The 22,646-nt window shown below is 25.8% G+C and overlaps 1 protein-coding gene across 1 annotated transcript in view; it reads right to left on the bottom strand.

Annotated features, from left to right (window-relative positions):
• LOC111676534 overlaps positions 1-20,972 on the bottom strand; it is a 68,454-nt gene extending 47,482 nt beyond the window's left edge. Inside the window, exon 1 of the mRNA XM_046947768.1 lies at positions 20,583-20,972. Coding sequence (XP_046803724.1) covers positions 20,583-20,638 — 56 coding nt within the window. The 5' untranslated portion in view covers positions 20,639-20,972. The remainder of the gene's footprint in view (positions 1-20,582) is intronic.
• Positions 20,973-22,646: the final 1,674 nt, after the last annotated feature.

Raw genomic sequence — 22,646 nt, 5'->3', positions numbered from 1 at the left:
TGCTTGTAGTTGGCAAAAAGGCAAACGTTGTCGTGGCTTTGTTAAAACATTTTTTTTACGAATGAATACGCGTTTCTTTTATAGATTGTTTAAAGTTTATATTATTTTTTTGCGTAATATTTTTCCCCTGCTTTTAGACAGACAGACAGACAGACAGACAGACAGACATAGACTCTCCATGAATTTTAATTGATTTTTTGTTGTTGCTGTTGTTGTTGTTGGCCAACACACAAGTATTTCAATTTAAATGCCGCTCTAGATGTGAAAAGAAATAACTAAAATACAGCCACCAAAAAGAATTAAGTTGTCAACACATTATTTGCATATTTAAAGTTTTTGGTGTTGTTGTTGTTGCTGTTTGCTGTTTGTTGGTCCGTTTGTTTTTGTATCTTTAAGATAAAAACAAAATTTTGCGGCTGCTGTTGCTCCAGCTACTGATTGTTTTCAAAAAGTTTTGTTTATTTTTTTTCTGAATTTTCCTTCTTTGTACTTTAGATACCGAAGTTGTTAAGCAGCTACTGTTGCTGATATAGTTTTTTTGAGTTTGTTTTTGTATCTTAGCTTGCAACTTGCAACAGTTGCATTGTGATGAAGGTGCGACAGTTTATTTAGTGTTACATTTGCATATTAATTGATCAGCAATGCATGTGTACAATTTAATTGAAATTTGCAATTTTTTAAGATTGTTTTTCTTAGGTTTTGTTTTTGTCTTTTTTTTGGAAAATAAAGTTTAAGATATAGCAACAATTTAAACCCTTTAGCGCATAAAACTGCTGATTAAGAAATTAAAATATTTTCAAGATATAAATTACAGAAAAAAAGAGAAAAGAAGGATAAAAAAATAAACATTTATTTCAGGCAGTTTTAAAGGTATATTTATGCAAAAAGATTTTAATCTCAAATAGCAAATGAAGAAAATCGAAAATATTCAGTTTAAACTGAGTTTATAATAAAATTATAAGTTTAGCTAAAATTTCTTAATTTAAATTACAGATTCTATAATCTGTTTTTCCAAACCTAATTTAGTTAAAGTTAAACTTGATTATTTGCTTAGTTTAAACTAAGTTTAAAATCAAAATTTAAAGTTTAGCAAAAAATTCTTTAATAGTTTTAATAAGTGTTTGATTTGCTTTTTAAAACATAATTTTTTTAAAGTTAAACTCGATTTTTTGCTTAGTTTAAACTAGGCTTAAGATTAAAATTTAAAGTTTAGCTTAAAATTCTGAAACAGTCCTTTAGACTCTTTAATAAGTTATTCAAAATATTATATGTTTATAGTTAAACTCGACCATTTGACTAGTTTAAACTAAGTTTAAAACAAAAATTTTAAAGTTTAGTTTAAAATTCCTAAATAGTTTTCCAGGTTTATAAGATCGTTTTTTAGAACATAATTTTTTATTAGTTAAACTCTACAATTGGGGTAGTTTAAACAAAGTTTAATTTAAAATGTTAAGTTTAGCAGAAATTTCTGAAACTGTTCTCCACATTTATTGAACTACTTTTCAGAACATCATTTGTTTATAGTTAAACTCAACAATTTCGATAGTTTAAATTAAGTTTAAAATAAAATTTAAAGTTTAGCTAAATAATCCTAAGTACTTTTTTAGTTTATTAAATTCATTTTACAGAGCATATGTTAATTATGATTAAACTTTACAATTTGCATAATTTAAACTAAGTTTAAAGTAAAAATTTAAAGTTTAGCTTAAAATTCGTATACTATTTTACAGCTTCTTCTAAACGATTTTCATAACATAATTTTTTTATAGTTAAACTTGTTAATTTAGTTAGTTTAAACTAAGTTTAAGTTTTAAATTTAAAGTTTAGCTGAAATCTCTTTAAGGGTTTTCAAACTTTTTAATTTATTTTTCAAAACATAGTCCTATTTAACTTAATCTTTATAATTTGGTTAGTTTAAACTGAGTTTAAAATAAATTTAAAAGTTTAGCTAAAATTTCTTTAATAGTTTTATTGGTTTTTTAATTTCTTTTTCAGTTCATAGTTTGTTAAGAGTTAAACTCTTCATTTATCTTAGTTTAAACTTAGTTTAAAATAAAAATTTTAAGTTTAGCTAAAATCTTGTTAATATTTGTGTAAAATTATGAATTTGGCTTACAAAGCATAAATTGTTTGTAACTAAACTCTTTAATTAGTTTAGTTTAAACTAAGTTTAAAATAAAAATTTAAAGTTTAGCTAATTTTACTTAAATGGGTTTTTACATTATTTAATTAGCTTTATGAAACATATTTTGTTTATAGTTAATCTCGCCAATTTGAGTGGTTTAAACTAAGTTTAAATATTTTTATTTAATAAAATCAGAAGAAAGTATGTAATAATTTTTTTTATATAATTTTGAGGAAAAGTGTAAACTTTTTCAGCTTATTTAAAATTTTAACCAGAGTTTAACATGAGTTTAATGTTTTGTGTAACTTTATTTCAAAATTTGATTTCATTTTTCTGTTTTTACGGAATGACGGGCTACAAACTGCTGAAAATATGTTACAATCATGGCGAATGTTTAATCGATAAAATAAATGAATCTTTGTTTAGTTGTTGTTGTTATTGTTGCTATTGTTATGTTTGCCTTTTGTTTTTGTTGTTGCTTATGACTACAACTCGAGTCTATTTTAAACAGCAAACTTTTTTATGAGTTTTAATGAAAAAAAAAAACAAAAAATTTTCTAAATATTAAAGAAATTTTCAATAAAAATATTTAAAAGTTATTGAAATATTATTTTTCTTTCTAAAAATATTTCAAAATTAAGTTTTGTTTTCTTAACAATAACTTTAAATCTGTTTAAATTTATTAAGAAAATCATTATCTGCTTAAGTTTTTATTTAAAACTAGCAAAATCCTATAAAATAAAGAAACACATTAGCTGAGGCCTGTTTTATGTTTTATGTTTAAGCCGCCAAATTTCTTACAGTAGTTAACCGCCAGTTTATGTTTAAAGTAAACAAACATTGTAGTTTATTTTTTTAGTTTTTCTTCCTTAAACTTGTAGTTTATTAGTTGATTTTCTAAAGAACATTGGCAGCATGAGTAGCAACTACCAATTCATGTAGTTATACCTGGAGTTTTAACATAACTAACCAACTAAAGCAACAGCAGCAGCAACAACAACAACATGAGTATATGTTGAGGAAATTCAAAGCCGTAACAAAAAGATGACTGTGTGTAGACCATGAATTACTTAAATTGAAGTTTATGAGTGCCAAGTATTTGCTACCAAATTGAAATTATTTTTTTTTTTTTGCCTTGCTGATTTTTTTCAACAGCTTGTTTTTCTACATAAATTTCTAATAAAATATTTGCACGCAATTGCCTGGTAAGAAGGGGGGAGGGGGACTACGAAAAGTTTGTCAGTTTGTTTGAAAAGAAAACTTAAAACAAGAATAGTATAAAGCTTTTAATCTATTCTTTTAATTAAAAAGCAAACTTTTCTTAGTTAATGTTTAATAGTTTAGGTCTTAAACTAGAATTCTTTAAGTTTAAACTTAGTTTAAACCTGATTAAGTTTAAATAGTTTTGTATTTTTTAAGAAATTTTGAATTTTTTCGAATTTTTAAAATGTTTAAAAGTTTTTTTAACTAAACTTTATTTAAGCTTAGTTTAAACTGAGTTTATCCAAAATTAAAAAAACTCCTATTTTAAGATGTCTAACTACTTTAATTTTTTACTTTAAATTAAGTCTTATTTAAGTTTTTTAAATAACAATAATTTTGATCCTAGTTTAAACTAAGATTAATATAAAAAATTAAACTTTAGCTAAAACTAACCACGACTTAGGATTATTCTCTTCTTAAACTTAATTAATAACAAGTTTTATTCCTAAACTTAACAATTTTATACTTAAACTACCAGCAGTTATAAAAGTTTTTATAATTACAAAAGAATTCATTCTTTTAGATTTTTCAAGCATTTTATTTAAAATACTAAACTTCAAAGTAAATTTAGCGCAAAGTTTAAATTTTTGTTAAATTTTATTTTCTTTTATGATTTAATAGCTAAAGTTTAAGGCGTTGACTGGCTGATTTGTCTGTTATTTTTCCTTTCTCTCTCTCCCTCTCATCAATTTTGGCTATAAATTGTTATAAGAAAAAATTTGTTAAAATCTATAAAAAAATTTAAATGTTTTTCTAAGCAAACAAATAAGGCGTTTCGGTAGCTAAACGTTTTTAAAAAATATAATTTATTGCTTTTAAGTTTTTATTTTAATAAATTTTAAGAAAACAATATGACATTTGAAGACAGACTTTTAAACAATTAAACGAGTTTAAAAGCTTAAAATGTCTAACAGTTGCAGCTTTATAAAACGTACTTACTTGAGATTTTAGAGAAAGGTCTAAGCTTTCGTTTAATTGTTAAAAAATTACATCTTGTTAATTGCAAATGAAGCTTTACAGTGTATAAAAATCAACAACTTTTGAGATTTAACTAGTTCATTTTAATATCACCATAACTTAAAAATAATTAGTCGCGTTTTTGTCAGTTATCAAGCTTTAGTAAAGAATTTTTAGTGAGCTTTCAGAATAAAGCCGCTATAGTGCTCTAAATTTAATTCAGCTTAACTTAATCTATGTAAAATATTAGCTTTAGTTTTACAAATTTTGATGGATAGGTCGAGATAAATTTAAGCTTTAGGAATGCTAAATTTAAGCTTTCGAATTTAAACACTTTTTTTTGCGATAAGTAGGGAAGAAGTTAAGCTTTAGGAATGTTTCGAATTTAAACACTTTTTTTTTAATTAGAAGACAAATTCCTCAGCTATAAATTCCAGCTTACTGAAATTTAATTAATGTTCTGTTCACATCACATACCTTAACATGATTATAGAGAGAAATTGGAGCTTTCAGTTGTTAGCTATAAATGTAGAGAGCTTTACAGTAAAGTAAAGTTGGCATATTATGAACTTAACATGTTTGCAAAGTTTCGGTGGAACTTCAAAACTCTCAAATAGAAATTTTTAACAATAAGTAATAAGAAGTTAATCTTTCAGAAAGAAAATGAGATTTTTTCCAAAAGTTGTAAACTTAAAGTAAAGTGAACGTTACAATTAACCAAAGTTGCGAATTTATAAGCTTTCAGAATATTGTTTTAAAAGCTGTAAACTTTAAGTATAGAGAACGTTAGAGTTAACCAAAGTTGAGAATTAAAGAACTTTCAGAATATTGTTTCAAAAGTTGTAAACTTAAAGTATAGCAAGCATTACAGTTAACTTAAGTTGACAACTTATAAACTCAACTTTCTTTCCATGAAGCTTCGATAAAGTTTCCAAACTTTTAGCTGTAGCTCTAAACATTTCGATCGATAAAAAGCAATGAAATAAAGCTTTCAAAATATTGTTGCTAAAGTTAAAAGCTTTAGACATATAGTGCGCTTATAAAAATCTAAAGTTGATGACTTTCGTATTTAAAAGCATTTTGATATAGCAGTGTACTATAATGGGTATTATCTTAAAGTATGTATATCAATCGGTTTAGAAACAATTTCTGAATCGATTTCGAAAGCTACTTATCGCAATTTTCAAGTTAATTTGATGAAATTTAATGCACAAACTCTTCATTCGAAGACTATAGAGAACGGTACTGTTAAGCAAAGTTTAACATATAAACTTAACATTTTCCCTAAAGCATCGGTAGCTTTAGCTAATTGTTTTGGAAGCTAGTAGTAAAGAAATTAAGCTTTTATAATTTAAAAGCAAAAGTTTGAAACTTTATATATGATAGCGCTTATAATAAGCCAAAGTTGATGACTTGGGTATTTAAAACATTATTTTTGTTTATTAAATTAGTTGTAAAGTTTCAAAGCTATTAGTAGCAGCTTTAATGATAAAGCTTTATTAACATGATATTGGTTAGAACTTGAGCTTTCAGCAGCTATATTACGATGATGTTAGAAAGAAGTGAAACTTTCGTATATTAAGACTTTTTAATTAGTAATTAATTTCATAGCTATTGTTAGCAGCTTTAAAAAGCTTTATTAACTTAACGCTGAAAAGCAGTTGAGCTTTCAGAAATTTATTGATAAAGTTCTAAACTTTAAGAGAATATAGAAATCTGCAGTTAACCAAAGTAGAGGAAGTTTCATACTTTCATTAACACTTTTTTCAAAATTATAAAACTTTGTATGTACAAGTCTTAAATTTATGAAATTTTACTTTATGTGGTAAGCTGTACCACATAAACAATATCGACAATTTTTGATTTTGAAGAAACTAATAACAAAATATGTAATTGTAAAAGTTTAAATCATCCAATTGTATAAATTTTTGTTGAATTAGTCCTAGTTTTTTATACTTTAAGCATTAAATTTTTAATAAAATTGTTTTGTAAATTATTTGTTCAATTCAAAAACCATGTCATACCGTTGTAGCCATAAAATTACAACATACTATAATACAACCATACAACACCGATTGTAAATTGGACAATTATTTTATATTTCATGTAAAATTTTGTGTTAAAATAACATTTACCGTTATGCTCTCTTTGTTTATTTAATTAAACCACAACTTTTTCCTTTTTCTTTTTACTCTCTTCCATCATTACCCGGTTTCTAACAGCTGCTGCTCCTTGTTTTTCCAAAAAAAAAGAAAAAAAAACTTTAAGTCCAGCTGACGTTTTTAACTCGACTATAGCAATATTTTAATTTTTTTTTTAATTAACTATATCTACTTTTTTAACTCGAAAATTTGTTTAATTAACCTTAGAAATTGTTGTATAAAATAACCCCATTTAAATAAGAAACAGCAACCATTTAGTATTAAGGATCATTATTCTACAATTAACTCCTGTGATATGTACGCAAAGAGAGAGAGAGAGAGTCACACAGTTAACCACCATAGAAAATTTCTATGAAAAAAAATTTTTTTGTTCTAAAACTCTCTTTATGAAATAGAAGTCTGCTTTTGTGTTGTTAAAGAAATTTTCTTTGGTCAGTGGTTTGCTTGTCTGTCTGTCTGTCTGTCTGTCTGTCGGTTTGTCTGTTATTCGGTCAGTTGTTAATGGTTTTAAACTGTTTAGTCCTTTTTGTTTTCCTTTGCTGGTAAAATTCTATTTTTATTTTTGGTTTTAATGAAAATTTATTGTATTTTTTTATAAACGAGAATCTATAACAGTTAACTGCTGCTGTTGTGGGTTAGGGTTTTAAATATTTTATAGCCTTAACAGAAACAGCCGAAAGAAGTAGATATAGTGTAATGGTATATGTTCTTTAAAATACCCTAGAGGTTATGAACTCTTATACACTTATATTGCTTTAGAAAATTTAAAATAGATTTTATATTAAAAGTAGTTTTAAAGAAAACCTTTAAATCAACAAAGTACAACATTAAGGTCATTCAATAGCTAATCCCTTTTATAACACTAAAAACTTCATTTTTAAATACTTAAATCAATGTTCTTTAAACAAGTAGTAAATGTTAAACTTATTTTGAAAAATCCCTCTAAAAAAAATCTAATATTAACTTTACAACAAACACCATTTAACTAACTAAACTCTTTTAGCAAATGAAAAACTTTAAATCATAAAAAATTAAGCATTACACTGGCTTCGATATGCTGCATTACGCAATGGTGTTAATTACTAACACAAATACCAACTATTTTTTTGTTGGTGTTGTTGTTATTGTTTTCCTTCCATTACTCTCTAATAAAAAACAACAATCAGCCTACACTTTGCTATTTTCTATAACATTTTTTTTTAGTTTTTTTGTTTACTCTCTACTGCTAAAAGAAAAATGTAAACAAACACTCTGCAATTACAACAACCACAACAAAACTGCTGAAGTTCATAGCAAGCTCACGAGCAAAAAAAATGCGACAGATTTAGATAAGCACCGTTATAATAATATAACAACAACACTAGCCATCATGTTCAATATAAACAGAAAAAATAAGGAAAACAACTATTGTTATTACAAGGATTACTCACCTATACACACACACACACACTAACCTATCATCTAACTTATAAAGGTAGTTGAGTAGTTAAACCCTAAACAATAACAGTGTTGTCAATTTAATAATTTATTAGAAAATTTAATAAAATTAGTTTAAAAAGAGATGTTAAATAAATATTAAACAGAATTTACTAAATTTTACATTGTTGACATAACGTAAACAATTTTGCACAGAATTTAAAAATTTTTACATTGATGACATAATGTAAATTTTTACATATTTAACAGCAAGTAAACAATGTAAAATTAAAAAAATTAAAGCAATAATACAATTATTTACATTGTTGACACAAAGTAAACAATTGTGTAAATAAGGAAAGCAAATTTATATTTATATATATTTTATATTTGACACGATGTAAACAATGTCAAATTAAGCTTAAAAGTGTAAAATTTGTGTTATAACCAAAAAAATATGTAAAATAACAATTTTAACACATTTACACAATTATTTACATCGTTGACATAATGTAAACAATTGTGTAAATTAGAAATTTTATAAAATTATTAACAATTTTAAAGTTTTTATAGCTAAATATAATACATCTGATTAATGTAAATACATTACATATTTGACATATTTGACATGTAAATAATGTAAAATTTTACTTAAATTTAAAAACTAATGTCTAATTTAATTACAAAATGTATGTAAATTTTTGACATTTAAAGCATTAATACAATTTTTTACATTGTTGACATAATGTAAACAATTGTGTAAATAAGGTAATATATATTATTATGACAAATTTGAAGGTTTTTTTTAGCAAAATGTTAAAATTTTTTAATTTTTTACATATTTGACACCATGTAAACAATGTAAAATTTAGCTTTGAAATGTAAAATTTGTATTTTTATTAAAAAATTTATGTAAAACAACAATTCTAACGCTTTTAAACAATTATTTACATTGTTGACATTATGTAAACAATTGTACAAGTAAAGAATTGTATTTTTTTACATTGTTTACATAACGTAAACAACTTTGTAAATATGGTAATATGTGTCATTATGACAAATTTGAAAGTTTTTATTGCAAAATGTTATAAATTTTGAATTTTTTTATATATTCGACACCATGTAAACAATGTAAAATTTAGCTTTGAAATGTAAAATTTGCATTTTTATTATAAAATTTAGGTAAAACAAAAATTCTAACGCTTTTAAACAATTATTTACATTGTTGACATTATGTAAACAATTGTACAAGTAAAGAATTGTATTTTTTACGTTGTTTACATAAGGTAAACACTTGTGTAAATAAGGTAATATGTGTCATTATGACATATTTATTTTTTTTTGCAAAATGTAATAATTTTTGAATTTTTTACATATTTGACACCATGTAAACAATGTAAAATTTTGTATTTCTACTCTAAAATTTATGTAAAATAGCAATTTTAACGCATTTAAACAATTATTTACATTGTTGACATTATGTAAAGAATTGTGTTAATAAGGAAATATAAAACATTTTTACTAATTTTAAGGTTTTTATAGTAAAATGTAATAAATTTTAACATTTTACATATTTGACACCATGTAACAATGTAAAATTAGGATTAAATTTGTAGAACTTTCTTAAAATAACATTTTTAATGTATTTAAACCATTATTGACATTTTTGACATAATGTAAACAATTTTGTAGTAAAGTATTAGTTTGTTGCACTTAGTGGGAATTTTAGCAACATTTTTCTCTGTAAAAAAATCCTAACGAGCTGGCATCATTGACAGCAGTTTTGTTTACCAACTGACACTTGTCATTTTCCTTTGTTTTTTCTAAACAAAACGCACAAAATTACTTACATGCTTACATATACATACAAACATATGCATATAAAAGGAATTTACTAAATACCAGGCAGGGGCTTATGCAGATAGAGGTGTATGTGTGTGTATAAAATAATCCAAAGGGGCATTTAAAGTAAAAGTCGATTTTGTTGTTGAACAGTGTTAAAACTAAAACACTGGCAGTCTCAGTCTCTTGAAACCAACAGAGTGACGACTTATTACAGTAAAACACTGAGTTATTAGACACACCCACCCACACCTTTTGAGCAAACTAATCGGGAGGACTGCGAAAAAAATCAACAACAACAACAACTGCAGCAACTAAGTAAAGGAAAAGCAAAACATTAAGTAAAGAAAATAACAGTTATAGTAACAAAACAAAAATGCCATTGTTATTACAACTACAACAACAATTCCAGCAGTGTAGACAGTACTGTTACTTGATAATTTGCCTTGTTGTTGTATGTAGAAGATTTAAAGCAATGTGCAATAGTTTGGTGTGTAAGTGTAAAAAAAAATGGTTTAAAACAATAGAAAAATGTATAATTGTTTAGAGCGCCAAAACCTTCCTCCCCTAGTTTGCAGCAAAAGTATGTTAGACGAACATTTAAAACCATTTTGTTGACAGAGCTTAGTAGAGCATTAAAAATCTAATCTAACAAATCATTTCAGTTCAAATTTTAGATGGTTTAGAAATTAGAATTAGTAACAGATTTGTTAAAACTAAAAGAAGATTAAGTTTTGAAAGAGAAAAGAAAATGCAGTAGAATGAATAAGGAAATGTTTAAATTACAGCTGAGGACAGAAAAGGGTGTAGAAACAGGTTAATTACAAACTGTTAGTGAGTAAAAAAATGGAATTTTAATTATTTGAAAATTGAAAATTACAACAAGTTTTAAAGGAAATTTATTTAATTTTTGTAATTTTTTACATTATTGACGTGATGTGATTAAGGTAAAATGGATTTCGAAAGTAAATTTAAATTTTTTAATATAATTTTTTTTTTTTTAAATTTTGATATTTTTTCATAATTTTTTAATTTTTTACATTGTTGACATAAGGTAAACAATTGCGTAAATTAAGAAATTTTAAACATTTTTAGCACTTTTAAGGTTTATATAGCAACATGTAAAAAATTTGTTTTTTTACATATTTTACCTTGTGTAAACAATGTAAAATTTATATTTTATAGCGAAATTTTCTTTTTTTTTAATAAAAATTATGTAAAATATGAATTTTTAAAGCAATTTTGAAATATTTTACATAATGTAAGCAATGTGTAAATAACCAGAACAGTTATATTAATTTTTCAATTGTTTACATTGTTGACATTAAGTAAACAATTGTGTTAATAAGGAAATATTAAACATTTTTAACAATTTTAAAGTTTTCATAGTAAAATGTAATAAATTTGTTATTTTTTACATATTTGACATGCTGTGAACTTTTTTACATATTTGACATCATGTAAACAATGTAAAATTTTGTATTTTAGAGAGAAATTTTATTTTCTTTTTTTACAAAAGTTATGTAAAATATGAATTTTTAAAACAATTTTGAAATATTTTACATTGTTGACATAATGTTAACAATAATGTAAATAACGATATAAGATAGCATTATTACCAATCTTAAGGTTTTTATTGCAAAATAGAATAAATTTGAAAATTTTTACATATTTGACATTAAGTAAACAATGTCAAATTTGTACCATTTTATGAAATTTAGATTTTTGCGAATAAAAATGTATGTAAACTAGTGTTACGCCACTTTTAACGTTATTTTAATTTAATGTAAAAATTTTTTAATTTTTTGTCATATTTTACACTATGTAAACAATGTAATTTTTTTTAAATGTATGAAATTCACGTGTTGTTTAGAAAATTTCTTTAAAATGACTTGTTTAGCTCACTTATACAATTCTTTACATTGTTGACATCATGTAAACAATTGTGTTAATAAGAAAATATGCATCATTATTACCATCTTTAAAGATGTAAAAAATTTAAGATGTAAAAAATTTATGATTTCTTGTCATATTTGACACCATGTAAACAATGTCAAATTCTTTAAAAATTTGTTAAATTTACATGTTCATTATAAAATAGCTTTCTTATCGCATTTATACAATTGTTTACATTGTTGACATCTTGTAAACAATTGCGTAAATAAGAAAATATTCATCATTATTACCTTTGTTAAGGTCTTAAAGCATAATGTTATAAATTTTTAATTTTTTTGCATTTGACACAATGTAAACAATGTAAAATTTGACTTAATTTCTAAAATTGAAGTTCTTAATATAAAATAAATGTTTAAAACCTATTAGAATGCAATTAAACACTAATTTACATTATTGACATAATGTCAACAATTGTGTAAATAATAAATTATGTATTAAAATGAAAATTTGTTAAGTTTACTTTAAAAACTTGATGTAAATTATTGAAATTTTACCAAAATGTAAATAAAGTAAAATTTTTATATTTTATTGTAAAAAAGAAAACTTTTAAACTAAAATTTATAGAGAATAAATAACTTAAAAGAAAATTGAAAATATTTTACATTATTGACACCATGTAAACAATTGTGTAAATAATGAATATAACCAAATTTTTTAATTATTTCTTTGGCTCAATTACATATTCTTCATAATTTTTGCTTAATTTTTAATTTAAATTATAAATTTACCCAGTAAAGCAAAGACAGCTGCATGATCTAGAAATTTTATTAAAACACATTTACTATTTTTATTAAAAGCTTCATTTAGTTTATGTTTTTTTCTTCAAACACTTCCCTCTCTAACTTAGCCTCTAGTCTAATATTGACACTTTTTGTAAGATAAAAGGAAAAAAAAACCCTTAACATTTTTTTATAAATAAACAGCACATTTAATTACAGGTGTTCATTACACCCAAAATAACAAAGAAACAAAAACTAAAAGCGGCTTTTCACAAAACTCTATGCCGACAATTGAAAGAATTTTTAATAATACAGGACAGGAGGGTTTAATTTAAAGTGTCACTCGACCATAGAGAAAAACATAAAACACTAGATGGCTCCTGTTTTTTTCTTTAATTTTCATTGTAGTTGTTGTATAAAAATAATGAAAATGTTTTAAAAGCTGAATTTGTTAAAAGCTTAAACATTAAAAAAGATAAGAGAATTATTTTAGAATAGAATGCAAAAAGTGTGGAATGAAGTGCACATACCACAACAAAACATCATCATAAATATTTTTGTTTTATTTTTTTTTTTTTTTTTTTTGTAAATACGAGTAATTAAGCCACGCTTGTCATTATGTGTCGTATTTTATTGTGCAATTTACATCTATGAAAAATGTACATAAGCTATTTGAACACAAAAGTGCAGCAAATTGCCAGAAAAAATTAAATGAATAAAATCATTAGAAAAATAAAAAAGAAGAACTTTAGAAGTTAATACATATTTTACTCAATTTACTTTTGATTAACTAATAAAACTTTAAGAAAAAGTATATAATTTGACATGGTGTAAACAATATAAAATATATTTTTATTGCTGAATTTATACATTTCTAACATTAATAACTTACAAGAACATAAATTTTCTTATTTTTTTATTGTTTACATTGTTGACATAGTGTAAACAATGTAAAATATATGTGATAAAGTAAACAAGTTCCAATATAAATTTTATTGAAAAATTTACTATTTTATTTACTTTTGCAATTGCAATTTACATTGTTGACATAATATAAACATTGTTGACATGATGTAAACATTGTTGACATGATGTAAACATTGTTGACATGATGTAAACAATGTAAAATAATTGTTAAAAAGTTAATTAATAAGTTCCAATATAAATTATGTAAAAAATCAAAAGTTTCTTAATTTTTTCAATTGTTTACATTGTTGACATAATGTAAACATTGTTGGCATGATGTAAGCAATGTAAAATAATAGTTATAAAGTTAAATAAAAAGTTCCAATATAAAAAAATTATAATTTTGTTTATATTTGCAATTGTTTACATTGTTTACATAATGTAAACATTGTTGACATGAGGTAAACAATGTAACATAATTGTTATAAAGTTATTTTATAAGTTCGAATATAAAAAATATAAAAAAATAAAATTTTCTTAATTTTTTTAATTGTTTACATTGTTGACATAATGTAAACATTGTTGACATGATGTAAACAATGTAAAATAACTGTTATAAAGTAAATAAACAAGTTCCCAAATAAATTTTATTGAAAAATTTACTATTTTTTTAATTTTTTACATTGTTGACATAGTTGACATAATGTAAACATTGTTGACATGATGTAAACAAAGTAAAATAATTGCTATGAAGTTAATTAACAAGTCTCTGTATACATTTTATGAAAAAATCACTATTTTGTTAATTTTTACAATTGTTTACATTGTTGACATAGTGTAAACATTGTTGACATGATGTAAACAATGTAAAATAACAGCTATAAAGTAAATAAAAAAGTTTCAAAATAAATTTTATTAAAAAATTTACTATTTTCTTAATTTTTTTTTTCAATTGTTTACATTGTTGACATAATGTAAACAATTGTGTAAGTCAGCTAAATGTAAAAAATTTCAATAATTTTTTGAAGGATACAAATAAGTATATTTTAGTTGAATTTTTTTTTTACAAAATTTACCTTATGTAAACAATGTAAAATAAGTTTTTTTTAAGTAATATTAAAAAAAAAAGAAATTAATTACAATTTTTCAGATTTTATTATTTTTCAAATTAGTTTACATTATTGACATAGGGTAAATAATGTAAAACAAAGTTTTAAAGAAAGAATTTATAAGGTTCAATAAAAATTTTTTGTAAAAATTAAAGTTTTAGCAATTGTTTACATTGTTGACATTATGTAAACAATTAAGTAACTCTATCAAATCTTATTAAATTAAAGTTTTCTTCATAGTAAACAGTTAATATATTTTTGGAGAATTTTTTTTACTAACACCATGTAAACAATGTAAAATAAGTAAAATTATAAAAAAAAATCAAAAATCTTATTTTTCTTCCAAAATTGACTGCTTTCTTTCTTTATGCTTGTACCATGTAAATAATGAAACATAAGTTTTTTTTATAAAATGTCTGCTTTCTTTTACTTTACTGCCTGTCAAATACTATTCATCAATTGTTGTTTTTTATTGAATTAATTACACTTGACCAAAAAAAGGGAAGTTTAAATGCTGCAGTCTTTTTACGTACTTTACTTCATTATTTATCTTACAAATAACAAAAAAAACTTAAAGTTTGCAACTTTGGTGTAATATAAAAGTGTAATATAATGTTGCTTTTGTTTTTATGGTTTTGCTGTCATTTTCCTTACAATGCAATTAGACTGGAGAGGCTTTAGTCTCCATTTGTTGTAGTAAATTTACCCTTTTTTCCAGCTTTCATTTACAAAAGGTGTTGTAAAATTTTTTTGTTGCTGCAGTTTTGAATTTTATGTTTTTATTGCAGCATTTTTTTCACAAACACCACTCTCCTGTCAATGTTAAAGTCAAACGCAAGAGAGTAAAAAACTTAACTAAATTATGAAAAATTTTGTATTTATAATCCCCCCCTTCAATTTTTTTGTTTTGAACAGAAAATATCAACTTTGAAAGAAAATTGCAACAAATTATATTAAAGATCACCTTTTGCTTATCTCTGTTTGTATGTGTCTGTATGTACATATGTGTATGTTTGGCCAAGATCATTGTTGAGTGATAAGCTTCGCTGGTTTGCTCTTTTTTTGTTGAACAATTTTTTTTTAATAGTTTACACCACTTACAACAACTACACTATGGTCGTCATTACATATCCATTTTCTGTGATGTATATTCTGTTGCTGATGACGAGGATTTCAATATAAAATTATAATTTTAAAGTGTTGTTATTGTTGTTTTAATAACAACTTTAACCCGGCTCAGTGAGCTTTATATTAAACTTCTGTATTATTTTTCCCTGTTTTTTTTCTTTCTAAATAAAAGTTTTTTTTCTCATCATGTTTTTTTTAATTTTTTCACTTTTATATAATAAAGATTATAATTAATAAAATTATTTATTACAGTTTTTATGTTTTTAAAAATTAAATGTGTTTTTTTATATATTTATAACATGCTTTATACGAAAGCAATTTTCATTTTAATTTTTATAAACATAATAAATTTTTATAAAAAAAATTATTTAAATTAACCGGCAGTGAATAAAACTTCAATGGTTTAATTGAATTTTAAAAAGTTTATAACTTTAATTAAAATTGTGTAAAGTATAGAATCTATAGTATATAATATGGTCAAGTTTAACGTTAGATTGTAATTTTGTCTATAGCCTAGCCTAGTCTATAGTCTATTATAAAGTCTAGTTTATAGTTTACTCTATAGTCTGTAGTCTAGTCTGCAGTCTAGTCTATAGTCTAGTCTATAGTCTATAGCAGATAGACAGACATTTTGTTAGTCTGCAGTCTAGTCTGTAGTCCAGTCTGTAGCCTAGTCTATAGTCTAGTCTATAGTCTAGTCTATAGTCTAGTCTATAGTCTAGTCTATAGTCTAGTCTATAGTCTAGTCTATAGTCTAGTCTATAGTCTAGTCTATAGTCTAGTCTATAGTCTAGTCTATAGTCTAGTCTATAGTCTAGTCTATAGTCTAGTCTATAGTCTAGTCTATAGTCTAGTCTATAGTCTAGTCTATAGTCTAGTCTATAGTCTAGTCTATAGTCTAGTCTATAGTCTAGTCTATAGTCTAGTCTATAGTCTAGTCTATAGTCTAGTCTATAGTCTAGTCTATAGTCTAGTCTAGTCTATAGTCTAGTCTAGTCTATAGTCTAGTCTATAGTCTAGTCTAGTCTATAGTCTAGTCTAGTCTATAGTCTAGTCTAGTCTATAGTCTAGTCTATAGTCTAGTCTATAGTCTAGTCTATAGTCTATTATATAGTCTAGTCTATAGTCTAGTCTGTAGTCTAGTCTATAGTCTAGTCTATAGTCTAGTCTATAGTCTAGTCTATAGTCTAGTCTATAGTCTAGTCTATAGTCTAGTCTATAGTCTAGTCTATAGTCTAGACTATAGTCTAGACTATAGTCTAGTCTATAGTCTAGTCTATAGTCTAGTCTATAGTCTAGTCTATAGTCTTGTCTATAGTCTAGTCTATAGTCTAGTCTATAGTCTAGTCTATAGTCTAGTCTATAGTCTAGTCTATAGTCTAGTCTATAGTTTAGTCTATAGTCTAGTCTATAGTCTAGTCTATAGTCTAGTCTATAGTCTATAGTCTAGTCTATAGTCTAGTCTATAGTCTAGTCTATAGTCTAGTCTATAGTCTAGTCTATAGTCTAGTCTATAGTCTAGGCTATAGTCTAGTCTATAGTCTAGTCTATAGTCTAGTCTATAGTCTAGTCTATAGTCTAGTCTATAGTCTAGTCTATAGTCTAGTCTATAGTCTAGTCTATAGTCTAGTCTATAGTCTAGTCTATAGTCTAGTCTATAGTCTAGTCTATAGTCTAGTCTATAGTCTAGTCTATAGTCTAGTCTATAGTCTAGTCTATAGTCTAGTCTATAGTCTAGTCTATAGTCTAGTCTATAGTCTAGTCTATAGTCTAGTCTATAGTCTAGTCTATAGTCTAGTCTATAGTCTAGTCTATAGTCTAGTCTATAGTCTAGTCTATAGTCTAGTCTATAGTCTAGTCTATAGTCTAGTCTATAGTCTAGTCTATAGTCTAGTCTATAGTCTAGTCTATAGTCTAGTCTATAGTCTAGTCTATAGTCTAGTCTATAGTCTAGTCTATAGTCTAGTCTATAGTCTAGTCTATAGTCTAGTCTATAGTCTAGTCTATAGTCTAGTCTATAGTCTAGTCTATAGTCTAGTCTATAGTCTAGTCTATAGTCTAGTCTATAGTCTAGTCTATAGTCTAGTCTATAGTCTAGTCTATAGTCTAGTCTATAGTCTAGTCTATAGTCTAGTCTATAGTCTAGTCTATAGTCTAGTCTATAGTCTAGTCTATAGTCTAGTCTATAGTCTAGTCTATAGTCTAGTCTATAGTCTAGTCTATAGTCTAGTCTATAGTCTAGTCTATAGTCTAGTCTATAGTCTAGTCTATAGTCTAGTCTATAGTCTAGTCTATAGTCTAGTCTATAGTCTAGTCTATAGTCTAGTCTATAGTCTAGTCTATAGTCTAGTCTATAGTCTAGTCTATAGTCTAGTCTATAGTCTAGTCTATAGTCTAGTCTATAGTCTAGTCTATAGTCTAGTCTATAGTCTAGTCTATAGTCTAGTCTATAGTCTAGTCTATAGTCTAGTCTATAGTCTAGTCTATAGTCTAGTCTAGTCTAGTCTATAGTCTAGTCCATAGTCTAATCTATAGTCTAGTCCATAGTCTAGTCCATAGTCTAGTCTATAGTCTAGTCTATAGTCTAGTCTATAGTCTAGTCTATAGTCTAGTCTATAGTCTAGTCTATAGTCTTGTCTATAGTGTAGTCTATAGTCTAGTCTGTAGTCTAGTCTATGGTCTAGTCTGTAGTCTAGTCTATGGTCTAGTCTATAGTCTAATCTATATAAATTTTACAATATTTTGCATGATTTGTTTAGTTTTTAATTCACAATTTATTGCAAATATTAAAAATTTATTTTATCTCTAATTTCTTCCATGCTAATAAATTAATTTATTCCAATTCATTTTGAAGTTAAAATAAACCAGTACGTGGGCTTTAATTAAAACAGAATATCTTTAGTTTCTAACTTCCGTTTCTTTAGAAGACAAAAAACACAACACCAAACTAATTTTCAAATTTGTTAGAAAAGTTTAGGTAAACAGGCGTTTGCCTGCCACATGCTGTTAGAGGAAAATTTTATTCCTCTAACTCAATGAAAGTTTAAGATTTCTTCATTAAATAAAATTGCAAAAATATATATTTCTTTACAGGATGTTTTACATTTATTTAGCTGCAAATGATCCTTATTTGTGGCTTAAATTTGTTATTGTTGGCTTTATAATGGCACCCCTGGGGGGTTCTGTTTTGCCTGAGATTGTTTTTCATTTCCAGTGGTTTTGTTTGGTAATTGTTTAATGTAATTGTTAATCATTTATAACCCGAAAAGAAATCTTACAATTTTATTGTGCGTTATAAAAAATGAATTTATTTTCTATAACTACTTGTAATATGATGATGTTGAAATCAATCTCTCTAGCTCTTTCTCTGTCTCTCTTCTTTGACTAATGATGTGAAAAACATTATTTTGACAGTTATTAGATAACTACGATGTTAGTTATCTAATAATGAAAAGAATATGTGTTGAATGAAGTGTGTTCCCAAAGGGGATTTAAAGAACAGATTCAGTTATTAATCAAATGAATATCAAATAGTTAAAAAGTCAAGTGTTGTCACAACAATATAACAAAAGCTAAAAGTGACTAGTCTATGGTTTAGTTCATTTATAAGTAGTCTATTGATTAAACTATTAACCGGTCTATGGACTTGTCTAGAGACCTATTGAGAGAGACGTTACTGCCTAGTACATTAACTAGTCTAATTACTGTTTCATTTACTCGTCAACTGGCTAGTCTAGTGACTCATCTACTGACTAGTTTATTGTTTAGTTTAGTGACTCATCTACTGACTAGTTTATTGGTTACAATCTAGTCTAGTGACTAGTCTATTGACTAGTGTACTGACTAGTGTACTGACTAGTCTATTGACCAGACTATTAACTTATCTACTGACTAATATACTAACTGGTCTATTGACTTGTTTAAGAACTAGTGTACTGATTAGTCTAATAACTAGTTTACTGACTAGTCTAATAACTAGTGTACTGATTAGTCTTGTGACTGGTTTATTGACTTTTCTAATAACTAATCTATTGACTTGCCTACTGACTAGTATATTGACTAGTTTGGTGACTACTCTAATGACTAGATGATTGACTACTCTAATAACTAGTCTAGTGACTAGTTTATAAAATAGGCTATTGACTAGTCTATTTACTAGACTATTGAATAAACTACTGACTAGTTTATTAACTAGTCCATTAGTTGTATATTGGCTTGGCTATTGGTTAATCTATTGGCGAGTCTACTGACTAGTCTATCGACTATTCGTTTGATTAGTCTACTGAATAGTCCTTCGACTATTCTATTGGAGAGACAACTGACTGGTATAATGATTATTCTACTCAGTTATCCAATGCCTGACTAGATTTTAGCATAGTGACTAATATATTTTCTATTCTATTGACAAATGTTTTGACCAGTCAAAAGATAAATCAATTGTCTGGTCTATGGTCTAGTCTGTTGACTAGTTTATGTTCTAGTCTATTATTAAATATATTGGTCAGTCTATCAACAATGAAGGACATCTTTTATTGGATATTTTTGATTCAAAACATCTTACCGGTTCAATCTAATTTGTCTAATATATGAATGCAGATAGACAGACATTTTGTTAAATAGATATATTTTGATTCAAAACTTTTTGTCCGTTTCTTCTAGTCACATAACTGCTATAACTATATATTAAGAAATAGTTTAATCAAAATCTCGCATTCCAGGCCCCTTCGTTTATATAAAACTTTTACTCCTTTTTAAAAGGTTCGTACGGACAGACTCTTTATTTTAAACTAGCTAAGACACCACATAGCCCGTTTTGTGAATTGGTAGGAGTAGAGAAAAATGTATTTAAACCACAGGAAAGGATATTATTTAAAATAATAAAAAATTTAAATTTCCTTTTCTTTTAAAAACCTCTTTAGCTAAGCGCCCACATTTAAAATTCGTTCATATTTTTGATAATTTTGAAAAGAAGAATGAAAAAGCAAAAAAAAAGACTTACCTTTTGCCATTACGTCGCCTCCGTTTGGTGGCATACACTGTGCCCAGTTGGCTCATTGCTAAGGCGGAGTTCGTTATGGTCGCCGTTTTGAAGGATTCTGTTGCTGTAACTTTAAAAAAAGTAACAACTACTCAACAACAGCAGCAGCAACAGCAACAGAAGTCACAATAAGCTCAACTGCTCTAAACAATTGCCAATTTTTTTGTTTTTTTTGTTGCTTCCACAACCCAGCAGTTTGTTGTTTTCTTTTTGCAATGATTGTGCTGTTTTCTGCTTTTTTGTAATTTTATTTTAATTTTTTTTAAGGCGTGAGATTCTTTTTGTTCACTGTATTTTTTATTTTTGGTTGGAAGTTTTGATTTTTGTTTTTTTTATTTATTTCATTAATGTTTTTTTTTTTTTGTGTTGTTGTTTGTTATCTTACAATTTATGTTATTTTTAACACGATTGTCATTAGTTAAGAGATTTTTTAATTAATTAAAACTTTATATTTTTTTCTTTTGTTTCTTTTTTTAAAGGATTTAAAGGAATTTTTATATTTTTGGGGAATATTTTTTTCTTGCTTTTTGTTTAATTATTGCACTTTTATTTGTGAAGGTTTTGTTATTAACATTTTGTGTTATGTTGTTATTTTATAGAAGATCTGTAAGTAAAAGAATAGTTTTGTTATAGAAATTTGTCAAAAATTTTGAAATATTTTTTAAAAATTTTATATAACAAAGTTATATTTTGGAAAAATTCCAACAATTTAAACCCTTTAGCTTACAAAGTATTTTAATTAGATATTTTCTAAAACCTTATTTTGAAAGCTTAATCCCTATTTTATTCTTATAACAAGTTTAATACCGATCAGTTAAGTGATCGCTAACATGCTTAACACATACAAAACATTGACAGATCGTTGTAGAATCTACACTCTAACAAGATATTTTTAAAATAATATTGTGAAAGCTTTAACTGTATTCTTTTGATCCAATAAATTTGCCGAAAATCGTTTTAGTTTTATAAAGATTCCAAACGTATGATCATGAAAAAACTATAACCACAATAATTGTTAGACTTTGACTCAAAGCATTTACTGTTAAGTTAATTATGCTTTTAAGCTTCGCGAGCTTTCTTCTCTGCTCTATAATTCTATTAAATCGTTTCAGTTTTAAAAGTCTTTTAAAGGCTTCAAACATATGATCATAAAAAACTCTAATTGAAATATTTGTTAAACTTCGACTAAAAGCGTTTACTGTTAAGTTAACTATGCTTTTAAGTTTCAAAAGCTTTCGCCTCTGCTCTATCATTCTTTTATCAATTTTTTAAAGGTATAATCATGAAAAAACTATTACCACAATAATTGTTAGACTTTGACTAAAAGCATTTACTGTTATGGGTACTAAGCTTTTATGTTTCAAAAGCTTTCTTTTCTGCCCTATTTGTTGTTAAATTTGTTGTAAATCGTTTCAGTTTAAGGGTTTTACAGTTGATTCTCCGAAAAAGACATTGATTTCTCCCCACCTGGTTAATTCTATTTCGTTACGAGAGTAAAGATAAACGTCACTTTAGTCTCCCTTGGTAAGCGAGAGAGTGGACACTTGAAGAAAAAACTTAAGCTTTTTACTATTTCTACGTAATCGATGGCATGACGATTGACATCCTCGTAGGACAAGCACATGTTCAAATAGCTAAACATCTGGAGAGCCGACGGCTAGGGGTAATCGTTTTCAACTGTCCAACCGAACTTTTGGTAGGCACAGGAAATGTTTACTCTTTTTATACCCTACACCACTATAGTGGGGAGGGTATTATACGTTTGTGCTGATGTTTGTAACATACAAAAATATTGGTCCAATACCCACCTTAAAGTATACCGATCGATTCAGAATCATTTTTTGAGTCGATTAAGACATGTCCGTCCGTCCATCCGTCCGTCCGTCTGTCCGGCTGGCTGGCTGTCCATGTAAACCTTGTGCGCAAGGTACAGGCCGCAATTTTCAAGATAATTTGATGAAATTTGGACCAAGCATGTTTTTTGGCACAAGGACGAAGCCTATTGAAAATGGTTGAAATCGGTCC

Source organism: Lucilia cuprina, chromosome 4 (genome assembly GCF_022045245.1).
Source record: "Lucilia cuprina isolate Lc7/37 chromosome 4, ASM2204524v1, whole genome shotgun sequence".
Lineage (NCBI taxonomy): Eukaryota > Metazoa > Arthropoda > Insecta > Diptera > Calliphoridae > Lucilia > Lucilia cuprina.
The sequence above is the reverse complement of the archived record's forward strand: the minus strand, read 5'-3'. Positions and strand labels throughout refer to the sequence as shown.